Here is a 13,185-nt window from a genome sequence, read left to right on the forward strand (position 1 = left end):
GTTTTTAGCTGTCAGCGTTGGCACATCACTTCACTTCACTTAACGGTGACTAAAGAGAGAAGGCGTTCAAAATGGGTGTAACTCAATTTCAATCTTTATCAACCAATTGCAATATTCAATGACCTCAAATTTCTTGGCACATTTTCTGTGTAACTATCTCTCCCATCCCCTCAAATACGTTTTATAGCATGTCTGATTAGACTGTGATTAACATAGACCAGCTAAGTAGGATACTAAAAAATCAGTGAGATTAACTAGTGTTTCTAAAGAATTAAATAAAAAGTACTAGTGCATATTATTTTAAACTTTAATAAAAACTTTTAATGTTCACTCCTTAACTGTCCTCAGCACTAATTAAATAAAAACGAAACATTCTCCAGTTTTTAGCGGTTTAAGTTTTATCTAGCTTAGAGTTTTTCATTTTTCTTTCGTTGGTTTTTCACTAGTGTAGTCAATGGAATTTCACTTTGTATTATTCAAAGCTTCACTAGTACATTCCTGCATTATGTGACGCTTTCCCAAGTTTTTCCTACCATATAGTATTATTTTTATTAGAAAAATATATATAGAACGACAAGATTAGGATATGGTTCAATAGAAGATGAAAAACAACTTAAACACCGTAAAATATGACTAATAGAGAATTTACCTCTCTAATCAAATGAGGGGGAAGGGTTTAATAAGCAAAGCAATTACATACCTATCAGAAGCATATATTGAGTCAAGAAATAGGTATAAAGTCTGAAGTTTCCTGAAGTGCCAACCTTACACATTACAATGCAGTTACACATCAATTTATGAGGTCAAACTAAAAGCAAAATATACTAGTAATAAATGCAATATACTGCAACCTAGACTCCATACTAGTATTCCTTTAAGTTACAATGACTCACATGACAAATGGACTGGAGAGGTTGAAGAATAAGATAACAAGGTTTAGGTGGAATTTGTAATAACTCAACTTTACTATCTAGCATTTCCACCACTTTCCCAGTGGTCGGTCGAGTTGAAGGATTGCTTTGTATACACCACAAGCCAACTATTGTCATCTTTCTCACCTTTTGGTCATCACCTTCATTTTTTATATTTTGTAAGCCAAGCTATTTAGTTGATTCAAGACTATTGTAAATTCTATGACACTCTCTATCCTACACATATATCTACTAATAATAAAAGAAATAAGAAATCATAATTAATTATAAGTTTTTAAAATACATTTAAATAAAAGCATTTCAAAATGATGAAAGACTCATATTCACTTTTTTAACATCATAATAAAACTTGTCCAAATAACTAATAAAATCATCTCGATTCAAAACAAGGTCGTCCAAGACTTCATGCAATTAATATAGAAAGATATACTTTAATGTCACATTCTATTAGAGCATTGTGTTCCCGCGTCCTCTAGCATGAGGTTCTCCATAAGCATCCACCTAACCATCTGCTCCCACGAACACAAAGTTCAATATTATCATAGGATCCAAACACAAATAGCACACGAGGAGTGAGTTATCACATTCCTAGCTAATAGAGAGAAATGAGATAACATAGATATACATATCATATATATGAGATACAATTTACTTAAACATAGTTCACGTCACTCCACCACTTCATCGCATAATATCACACCACAACACAACATGTCTCATTCATAATCACATCATTCATGTACTCAACGATCAAAACTTAATATCATTAAATCAATCAATATTGATCAATACACAAGTGTTATGCAACAGATACATTAAGACTCAATCCTATATACAATATGATACCATGTTAGTAAAAAACTTCATCAAGTGTCTAGGAGTACATGATAAGACAAACCACGGATTAGTAAGTCACGTCACTCTCACTAAGTAAAATCATAGGGAGATCGGTCAGGGTCACGCTGTTTTGCGAGAATGTTTCAACCATGTGGGATCGATACAAGCTTAAAGAAGCACTCAAACTGGGTGTATTTACCCCGAAGGCCTATACTCCGAAGAGTCCGTTAGGACCTCTTTCTCCTGATTCAAGTTCAACCCAAAAAACGTTTTAGCACACAAACTTTATCTATGAACTATACAAAACACATGACTTTTCAATTGTTCTCAAAATAATTTTATCTCGTCATGTTTGTGATTAAACTCGTCAAGTCTCCATAGTGGTTCCCATCACAATACTCATCACACATTAACTAGTCACCCTTAAAGGGTTTTATAGTCGTGTGATTGTATGATTCATAGCTCACAACTCAATGTATACAACATCTCAATGCACATATATATTACAAGTCAATACATACTCAATTTATCACATGCATTAGATCTCAATCACAATGGTATAATCCTAAAGTAGCATGTTATCACACATCATGAATCATATACACTTTACCTATGAACTATGCAATACACATAACTACTCAATTGTTTTCAAAATCATTTTAACTCATTGCGCCTTAAAGTGATTCAACTCGTTGGGTTCTTACAGTGGATTCTATCACAATACTCGTCGGGCAAAAACTCGTCGTCCTTAAAGGGTCTTACAATTGTGTGATTGCATAATTCACAACTCAACTCAATACATACAACATTTCAATACACATGTATCTCATCATTTATCACATGTTCAATTTCTCACTTACTCACAATTTGAATCACTATTTCATAATATCAATATAACAATTTATATAAAAGTGTTGCTCACAACATGGAGAGTAAAATCCCTCAAATAATTTCACACAATTATATTAAAATCAATGAATCAAAATCATAAGTCAAAAAAACCAAAGCATCAAGAGCACTCAATTTTATCAACCAATTCGCATTAGAACATCAATTGGTCCTTCAAACACAAAAATATCGTATTTATAATCATAAAGAAAAATTATAGTTCAATAAATATTCAAAAATAAATCCCAATTTAGTCATCTAAGGATCCCTACACATGTTCATTTTAACCCCAATTATGATAAACTCATCCCTTACCTCTAAGCACACTCACATGTGTAGTATGACAGTGATAGCGGTGTCTCTAGCAATTTCCTAAGATTCCTCAGACTTTTTCTATGTTTGTTCTATTAGGCTTTCCAAGCGATAGAGAAAAGGAGAAGAAATTGTAGCCTCTATTTTACTGTCAAATTATGAGACTAATTTCTCTTTGCAAAAATAGTATTTCGCCAATCCCAACGGTGAGACTGTAAAAAAATGGGTTCCGAAAGTGGTGTCCAAATTCCACAACGATCCAACGGTTGAAGACATCGGGATCATAGTTTTACTGGAACAAGTTTTGGGTCTCTACGGAAAAATAGAAAGCTACGATGCGAAGGACATTTCCCTCACATCGAACATTGTTTCGCAAATTACAACGGTAGAAATGTTTGAAAATGGATTCCAAACCTGGTGCTTAACTTTCATGACGATCTAACGGTTAACGAATTCGGAATGGTTGAGTGTATGCGAGAAGAAAATAAAATTTTGGGAGAAGAAGGGAAAACAAGATTTGAGAACAAAAGGTGTAGAGATGTATGGTAGAAAATTAACCTAACATGTTTCTATTTATAATTAGGATACTCTTAGCCTATTATTCGCTTTATTTATTTATTTTTTTATAAAAAAATTATTTTATTTTCTATCAAATGAATAAATAAAATATCTTTTTATTTTTTTTCAAACCATTATTTTATTTAATAAATATATTTTTTTTATTTATTTAATTATAAAAATCTCATTATTTTTCTAAAATTTTATTTATTTTTAAATAGCTTTTTTAAAATAGAAAAATGGGTGTTACAAATCTAATGAGGAAAATATATTTCACTTGAGTTGTCTACTTCAGCCTTGATGTTTTTTCTTCTTCCAACCATTTCTAAGACCATCATTCCAAACCTATAACATCTGACTTATGTGACACTACACCGAAATTCCTGGAAAAAACTTCTGGGGCAATATAACCAGCGGTTCCTCTAGCACCAAGTATTGATACCAGCGGTTCCTCTGGCTAATACTTGCAACTTCATTTCGGTCTCTAAACAGAATCCCAAAAGTCTAACAATGTTGACATGTGGAGTCCTGCTAATACTTGCAAATTCATTGATGAATTCTTCTCCACTGCCTTCTGGTTTATTTAAAATCTTCACCGCAACAGCACGACCATTTTGTAACTTCCCTTTGTATACACTACCGAAAGTTTTCTTAACCTCTGAATAGCTGTACCTAGCTGTAGGAAGGGGTCCATGTTCCTTCAGAAACCCTTCAATTATCCAATGGGTTGTATTCTCCCTCCCAAATGATCTTTATCATAAAGCAGCAAGCCAAGACCATCAGCAGCACTGCAACTCCAGCAGCCACCACAGCCGAAGCTGCAGAATTTTATGTAAAAGGAGAATGTTTAAAGTAAGTACTAAGTAGGAAAGCAATGACCTGTATACATGAATAAAAGTCACAAAACATGTTTATAGGTTCGTATATAATCAAAATCTGCCAAGAACTTAGACTCGGGTGTGAATATTATTAAGCTTGTATATAATCAACAGAAAAGCATTATGTAGAGAATCATTAATTTGTGAAAAAGTATATCAAGTTATTTAAACAGTACATTACCTATACCCAGTCTGGCGTCAAACTCAACCCTTCTATCCTAACTGCAACAATTAGAAGAAGAAAAATTAGCAAACAACACAGCGTGAAGATAAAGTTATGCAGAGAAAAATATGGCATGTTAATAAATAATAATATTAAGCAGTAGACAATCTATGAAAGCATCTCAATCTTGCCATCCAAGTATAGTAAACACTAAATTTGAAATTTTAAGACTAAGAGAGAACTTATATTAGACACATCAATGTCATTTCTCTGGGGCTGTTTGAGAAGGAACTGGGCTTGGAGCAGTCTACAGACAATGTTTTAGAAATTGTGAAGAAACATTGAAGAACCTATAATGTGAAAAGGAGATAAAACTAATCACTTAATTCTATCTTTTTTTTTTTTATCGGTAAATGTTAGTTGTTAATTTATTAGTTTTTGTTAACCGGAAGATTCCTATCCCTCTCTTCCTTCACCCTTTATCATCAAGCCAACCTTATATTTTCATCACTTAATTCTTCTTGAAATGAAGATATCCGCATTAAGGAATGTGTTGGGATTCCTTCTTGATTGGAGAGGTTCTAAAAAATTTTATAACTTTTTAAAAAAGTGTAGAAAGGAGAATTTTAGAGTAGTGTAGAACTCTCTAGAAGCTTGTGGAAGAATGTGAAAACCTCTGAAATATTCTAGAGATGTATGGAACCTTCTGGAACTTTATAAAAGAATAGAGAAGAGAGTAGAAGAGTATAAAGACTCCTAAAATGTGTGGAACATTCTAGAGAATTAATCTCCAACCTAGGATACAAGTAATCTTCACCATCCATTATAGAGGTGGAGTAATATAAATAAGAGTAGGAGCTTATATTCCTAACTATCCAAAAAAGAGTGAATTCATTTCTTAGAGTGAGAAAGTTAGAAAGTTAAATAGTCTCTTTGATAGAGAAAATAAATAGCTGGGAAAATCTTTATTCTCAAGCTTGAGTAAGTCACCGTAGAATGAGTCAATTTTATAATTACATCCTTATAATCCTACTATTCTTTTGTATATCATTGGTATCTATTAAATTTTATAGTGCAGCCTAGGCATCCGAAAGGTCCCCCACCGGACAGAAGTAGAAGATGGCTCTGATACCATGTTAAATTTTATAGTGCAGCCAAGGCATCCAAAAGGTCCCCTTAAAAACCGATTCATAAGGGGGTGGTCTACCCAGCTATATAAACACTTATCATATTCATGAATTACCCGATGTGGGACTATTCTTAACAGTCAAGTCTTTTGATGATATCTGAATAACCGAACAGGATGAGAAAAGGCTATGCACCTCCTTATCATTAGGAGAGGGAAGTCTGTCGTAGTAGATATCATTATCATATTCAGGGCACGGGTGATTAAAATAATGTGTTGGCGGTTTCATTTTGAGGCTGTGTTTGCATTTGAACAGTGTTACATTGAATTTTATGTGAATAGAATACAGAGAAGGAAAAGGGGAAGGAAGCATGACCCACCTCATTTTCTGTTCAGTTTCTCCTATTGCCTATACAACGTATTGGCACAAAGAGAGGATGGGAATTGACTCTTCCAAAATTCGTACGTCTCCCAATTTAGGTTCAATGTTGGAACTTGGAACTTCATTCCTTTGCTCGTGGTAACAGAATAGAACCTTTGAGAAAACTTGATTACTGAATATCACAAGGTAGAAATTAGAAGCGCAAGCAAATGATATTTAAATGCTTGAACACGCTTCATTTTTAATCTGCTAAGCAAATATACAACAATATCGACTACTTCAACCCATAGATGCTTTGGTAGCTTCTTTTCAAATAACATACACTTTGCCCTCTCCACCATAGTTCTATTTTTCCATTCGTAGACACTGTTCTGTTGTGGTGAGTATGAAACTATCAACTGTGTACAATTTTTTTTATTTTTTTTTCTTTCAGGTATATTCTCCTCGATCCATTGTCACTTTTTGACATTTTGATCTTCTATTCATTTTGAATTTCAACCATTTTTTGGTAGTTTTTTAACAACAAAAAAAACATTTGTTGTAACTTTTTTAAAAAAAAAAAAAAATTAAACCCGAGTCATTGTACTGTAATCATCAATAAATAATGCTATTTGACAAGGAAATATTCTTTCAATTGTAGGTAATTTCTAGAAAACTCAACGCCTTTCTCATAGGATGATAAGCTCATAAGAGGAGAGGGGGAATAGTAAAAGGTTAGGTGAAGTGCATTTTACATTATAGGTGAAGCTATTTGGTGCAAAGATACTGATACGGACAAATTAATGAAAGAGTTAATGACAAATCACGCCTTTGCATTGCCATACAAAGTGGGTTGCGAATGTGTTTAAATTTTCAGAAGTTACATAAGAATTTATGCTTTTATGCATTATGTTTAGTTTTCCGTTTGGAATATTATAAACTCAGTCTGAAAAATCAACTCAATTTTGTGACATGTTTGATTATTCTCAAAAATACGTTTGCATGTTACAGTTTTATTTGAAAACTCAATTTTATAAAAATAAGACTTGAATTATTTTTGTGAATTTAGTTTACAAACTTAAATTTTTAAACTTTAATCCACACAAACACTTAGTGTGTTTTTGTTTTAAGGTACTCTCACTTTCCGTTCAACGGAACTTTGCTCTTACATTGAAAAATCGGAGAAGGAAACACAGCTTTTAATCATGACATTATCCTTTCAGTTATTTGTAACGGACAAAACACTCCCCTCCTAAAAGGGACAAACATAAGAGTGAGACCAAAATGACACAGGAAAAAGGAAACATTTAACGAGCAGTTTCTAAAGTTAGATGAATTGACTTTTCAATCCATAGTAGAGATTTGAAGCTTCTAATCCCCAGGGGTAGAAAAGGTCCATGGAAATTTATATACAGAATTTGGGGAGGAAGTAGAGTGCAGTGCTGCATACTTAATCAAGAAAATACCTACTTTTGTGGTAAGTTAGGCAACATAAACTATACTATACAAAAGAATCTACCCGACCATCCAAATCAGAGATGAAGAATCTTGAGCCGCACAAAAACCCATTCCAGGCACTCTCCCCAGCCTTAATTTGCTACTCAAATGCAATGCCCATTTTAGATGAATTCGTGAATATCACATATACAGCTGTTGCTACTTGATAGTGAGATTCAATCAATTAATTTTTGCCTATAAAAATCGTGAATACAAAAATGGCCAAAGATAGCATATAGAATACTAGAATAGCACACCAATTTTGAGCCTATGACACCTTAACTCCACTTGGGCGTTTTCCTTCCATAGCATCCTTCTTATCACGGCAATCAAAACATAGAAAAGGACCTTCCCAGGGTTTGGAGCTGGTGGAGAAAATAGAACCTGCGTGGACAGAGATGCCCTCACTTGGAGCAAGATCAACTTGACATACAGCACAGACAAAAATGCCAGATGTTGATTGCCCCGAGTTCAAGTTGTCATCATTTCCTAATCTGCAGGCAGGGCATACTAAGTATTAAATATTCATGAACCAAAACTGTTTTAAAAGTATTTACAGGAATACAATAGAAAATTGTCTTTGAGTAAGTCCAACTCAATAAGAAAACCAGCAAATACTTCCAGACAAGAACATATTGTAATCAGGTAAATTGCAGCACATCACAAACAGATTAGTCTACTGATCATTCATTTTCTATCTTCTTAACATTGTTTATTCAATAAATTGAATATTACAGATACAACATATGGGGGAAATACTGTAAGTAAAATGCTTCACTATCAACATTGAACCAGGAGGGAGAGGTATCAAATAAATAATAATGCTTCCAATAGTAACACAAAGTGCATCAAAACAGAAGTTGGCCAAATTATATACTGGTATCTTAACACTTTAAATAACACTTTCCCTTCCTAAATTCTTATCTTCAGAATTATGTCCAATTAACTGTAATCCTATATCAAACCTACTCATCAGTCTAAACAAAAACATAGTCTATATCTATGGGTGGCATCCAGAAATGGCAATGCATAATATTGAAGATCCTTAATGTTGTGTTTTTTTATTTTGGTGCAAACTTCAGAAGCAGAGAGAGAAATCCTTTCGATGTAAGTTGAAGAGAAAAAAATCCAAGTTTATATGAACAATCAATTGAATTAATAAACAAATGGATGTCAAGAAAAAAAAAATCAAAAACCAGGAGATCCATATTTCAATTTTTTTTTTGTGGTTTCGTGAAAATTCTATTCCCCTTCTGTAGCCTTCAACTAATAAGTTTATCTTCGTTTTGACAGTCAAAATTATTCAAACATTATTAGCTTGATTCCCAATTTTCCCTGAAATTATAAACAGCATGTCACTCTCCACCATTATTCTGAAATAAGCCTCCACATGAATCCTAAAAACTTTCACAACATATCATTTACCAGTCACCTTTATTCCCACCCCTTGGTATAAATCACAGATAATATGAGCTCAATACTACAATAGAATAATCATTAGCAGACCACCCTCCCACGACCCACCTTTATGAATTACAGTATGTGTCAACCCCTATTTTAATGACAGAAATCCTGCAGGGACAAATGGAGGTCCATAGATGGAAAACAATATGCAAGTAACCTTCATGAAATTTTCCAATTCTCATCAATTGAATATTTTTCCTATAAAAGGGAATGACAGATTACCTTTCAGCAAGCATTGCTGATCCTTCTTCAAACAGTTCCTCCACTATATTTATAGCGGAAAGCTTTTTTGACAGCTTACTGGCAGAATCACGGGAGCTCTTCCTGAAGGAAAGAAGATCTCTCAGCTTGTTCCGTTTGGGGGGGGGAGGTGTTGGTGGCAATTCGTTATCAGGTGGGATTATGTCAACTACTATGCAAGTTGTATCATCCTTTAACCCTCTCGTTCTTAGTGCTTCCTGAATAACAGTTGAAATATATATACATGTGAGGAGAAATGCCAGCTTTGCAACATGATGCTAATGTAGTAATGTCAAATCACAAGCCAGAATTGGAAAAATTGCAGATAGCACTGTAGTTCATACTACCTTGACAACCTGCATAGCAGCAAGTTCAGCAGGCAAACCACGGCAAGATTTTGCAGCCATTTCTGAGGATAGAGCATCCCATATGCCATCAGAGGCAATTATAAGCCTCCCACCGGCCTTTGATAGCTATAATCCAGGACAAATTGTAAGATTTTTATCCTGAACAAAGGCCTAGCACTAAGAAAAAGAAATTAATGACATAAAGAAAAAGAAATTATCTGGAAAAAAAATTATACCTTCACTTGTTTGACATATGGTATTGGAACTATGAACTCCCCAACATCCATGTCACCTATTGACCTAGAAAGGCATAGACCCCCTGGCCAGCAACGAAGGGGACCAATCTGCAATGGTTTAGAACTAAACTTTAAAACAAGGATAAGCTAAATGGAACGTCCCCATGTTAGATGCTGAAAGGGGGTAGGGGACAAATGGAAGATCTCTCCCTCTTCCATTTTAGGATGAAAAAAGTATAACTACAACATAAAATATGCTCACCTCAGCCCCACCAACAATGCTAAGTCTCCCAACTTCACCTCCACTAGAAGTGACACGTTCCCTCCTGTGCATACAGTGTAACTCGTAACCAAGAGCATACAAAAAAGTTAACAAACTAGGCCTTAGAGATAAAAACATACTCTTCAATATTCTCCTCAAGTCGGTGATCAACAGTTAAGGAGGTAACAGCACCACCCTGGGTATCTAGTATACAACGGGAATCTCCAACAGATGCAACAGTCACAGTCCACCTATCCACTATTACGAATGTAGCTGTGGTTCCCGAAGTTTCTCCTGGACAAAACCAGATGAGGACTTATATAATCAGTAATACGAAGAGAAAAAAATTAAATTCCAGATCCTCCAGTTCTGTATTTCGACCCTCCCAATATTTTATCCCCAAAAAAACACAAGAATAAAAGCTAAAGTTCACACCTCTGCTCTGAAATTCTTTGTCAGTCTTAACAAAGCCAGCAACCAATGCCCTTGGTAAAGCTTGTAACCACTCATCTCGTCCAAGCCCTCGAGGAAGAGCACCCAGCACATGATTTAACAAATGCTCCCTGGTAAAAATGGCAGCGGCGTTTCCATTATGCCCATCAAAGATCTGTTAACCAGAAGAAACAAGTGACCATCTCATAGAATGAAGTGCTTCAATCCAAAAGGACATTCATTTTAGTCTGAATTCTGAAAAGGCTGTTGCCACACCCCAAGAGTAAAAAGTAACGCAAAATTTCCACGAAAACAAGCAGAACAAAAACTCAGCAATCTCCAGACTACTACTTATTAATTTATTATATATATGATATATCATGCATTTGTAGAGGTGAAAATATAATCTGAAACAGAAAAGTTGAAAAATACCGCAAATACAGAAAAGGATGATGAAGAGTTCCCAGGCACTCGTTGACAATCAGTCTTAATTAGAAAGTAATCCTCCCCTTTCTTGGACTGAGCTGCATGTCCAACCCTCACAGTAGGCTTCTCCATCTTCTCACTCTTCATCTCTCTCTTGAGCAATGCAGCAAGAGGCACAAGATCATGATGACGCCGCCTCCCTTCACCAGAGGCCATATCTAGCCCCACCAAAGAACCTTCGCCTTCCTCTATCACCCAACTACTCAAATACAAAAAGCTCTCTTTCTCACAAGTATATTAGACCTCCAAACAAAAAACACTCCCCCCACACAGTAAACTCGTCTTGGCAATATAAGGAAACACTTTATACCAACTAGATCTGCATTCACCACAAAGATCAACAATTAACTAATCATCTCCAATAACAACCAAATAAAACATGTAAATCCAAAGAGCAAAAGCAACTTTTTACAATGCACTATGCAATTTGTGTGACCCAGTTTTGGCATCTACCAAGGCTTTAAACTGCCATTGTGGTCGTGGTTTCGTCGCATTCCTTGGTATTGCCGGGAAAATTGAAGACAAATGCAACCACAATTGCAGTCACAGATTGAGGGAAATTGCAACGGAAATTACAGAGAAATGTGACCACAATTGCAGTTGCAGACTCCAAAAATCTTGACGTTGCTGCTGAAACCGAAACCACGCTAGCAGACAGTTTTTTAAAACCTTGGCCTCTATACTGAGCTTGAAGAACCATGAGCTTCAATTATATTTTTTTTTCAAAAATAAAAAAGGAGAAACTTGTAGCTGATTCAGAGTAGGCAAAACATAGAAAACAAATTCCAAGCATAAAAAACAAAGTAGCTGAATTACCAGGGAGAATGTCTGGGTGTACACCACGCGCAAAATCAGATGCAGATATGACTGCTAGACCAAGCAAACGTGCATAAAAGAAGAAAGAAAGATTTCAATACGTATACGAAACGCGTATTGGTGACTGGGAATGAACTGTTAAACCCATAAATAATCTTCCATTAAACAAATAGAAGCACCCAATTCCCAGAGAGAGAGAGAGAGAGAGTTATGCAATTTAAAAAAAAAAAAACTAGAAAACAAACAAAAAGGCATTAAAAATCAGGACCAACCCAACACCAAGTTATCTCCAAAACAATTTTCCTCCACCAAGAAACGAAACAAAGATTTCAACTTTTATACGTAGATTCCACCCCAGAACCAAAAGGAATAACAAAAAAAGCAGATGCTGCTGGCGTGGTAGCACGGGATCAAGCTATTTTTCATGGAACGAAGAAAGTGGCTTTACTGAGTTATTATAAAGCCTAGCTTGCAAACACCCACATTCTGTTTCAGTTAAAAGTTGGTATCTTTAAACTTTTCTTTCTCTGTTTCCTTCCCCGAGAGGGAAAAACAAAACAAAACGAAAAATAACTGCTACCCCTTATTTCTTTCTATCTTACAAGAAAAAAACGAATAAAATACAGCGAGAGGAGTGACAACTGGAAAAACATGTTATGGCAGGCAACAAGTGTGAAAGTGAGATGGACATACAACCTAAGCAGGAGACCAATTTCCGTCACAAACGAAGGGAATGAGTGAGAATGAGTTTGATAATCTATCTCGTTGGATTTGGACAACCATAACAAGGAAAATTGAATCGAGGAAACAAACAAACACTTTGTGAGAGTAAACAGATAAAATAAAATAAAATAATTTAAAAAACTGGGGAGAGATGGTGGGGACCACGGGAAATTGTGTGCAAGAAACAAACAGGTTTGGAGTTGAAGATGAAATAAAAATAAAGAAAAAAAAATGTTATGTTAGTATGGGAATTGGTAAATGGAAAGGGACACGTGTTGGAGGGTTTTGGATTTGTTTCTGGGATGGCAATGATGTCGACAACGATGCATTCTTGTTTGTTTGGTTGAGAGATAAAGTGCGCTGCAGCTTTGCTTTGCTTTGCAGTTGCACACCTCACTGGACCACCCTTTCCTTCTTTTTTCTACTTTACCCTCTTCCAGTCTTCCTGAGCCAAATCGCTTACATTATTTATATTTTTTTAATTTAATTATTATGTATTGTGACTTGTAAGAATATTATACATAGTTAATTAATAAAAAATTGTTAATTATATTATTTTAAAAATATTATTATAAAATAATGTATGATGCATATATTTATACAAGAAACAAATTATTAATTCATTCC

The 13,185-nt window shown here is 34.8% G+C and overlaps 1 protein-coding gene across 9 annotated transcripts; it reads right to left on the bottom strand.

Annotated features, from left to right (window-relative positions):
• Positions 1–7,648: 7,648 nt before the first annotated feature.
• On the bottom strand, positions 7,649–12,943 carry LOC100779571 (probable protein phosphatase 2C 15). 9 transcript variants are annotated; one of them, XM_003555866.5, is made up of 10 exons: positions 12,532–12,943; positions 11,836–11,886; positions 10,966–11,338; positions 10,537–10,708; positions 10,242–10,395; positions 10,102–10,165; positions 9,840–9,947; positions 9,604–9,729; positions 9,239–9,474; positions 7,649–8,046 (listed from the first exon to the last, which is right to left on the bottom strand). In XM_003555866.5, exons 3-10 carry the CDS (start codon positions 11,173–11,175, stop codon positions 7,821–7,823), a joined length of 1,296 nt encoding a protein of 431 aa, XP_003555914.1. In that variant the 5' UTR covers positions 11,176–11,338; positions 11,836–11,886; positions 12,532–12,943; the 3' UTR covers positions 7,649–7,820. The 9 variants fall into 9 exon arrangements, with proteins under 9 accessions (XP_003555914.1, XP_014628329.1, XP_014628330.1 ...); XM_014772843.3 differs by having other exon boundaries at positions 11,836–11,889; positions 12,532–12,853; XM_014772844.3 differs by having other exon boundaries at positions 12,529–12,853.
• Positions 12,944–13,185: the final 242 nt, after the last annotated feature.

The sequence above is a fragment of the Glycine max genome, chromosome 20, assembly GCF_000004515.6.
Source record: "Glycine max cultivar Williams 82 chromosome 20, Glycine_max_v4.0, whole genome shotgun sequence".
NCBI lineage: Eukaryota > Viridiplantae > Streptophyta > Magnoliopsida > Fabales > Fabaceae > Glycine > Glycine max.

Coding starts and splice junctions, on each gene's coding strand:
- LOC100779571 (XM_003555866.5), bottom strand. CDS start 11,175: ATGGCCTCTGGTGAAGGGAGGCGGCGTCATCATGATCTTGTGCCTCTT. Junction 10,709..10,965: donor CATCCTTTTCTGTATTTGCG/GTATTTTTCAAC, acceptor TCTGGTTAACAG/ATCTTTGATGGGCATAATGG. Junction 9,475..9,603: donor CTGCTATGCAGGTTGTCAAG/GTAGTATGAACT, acceptor ACTGTTATTCAG/GAAGCACTAAGAACGAGAGG.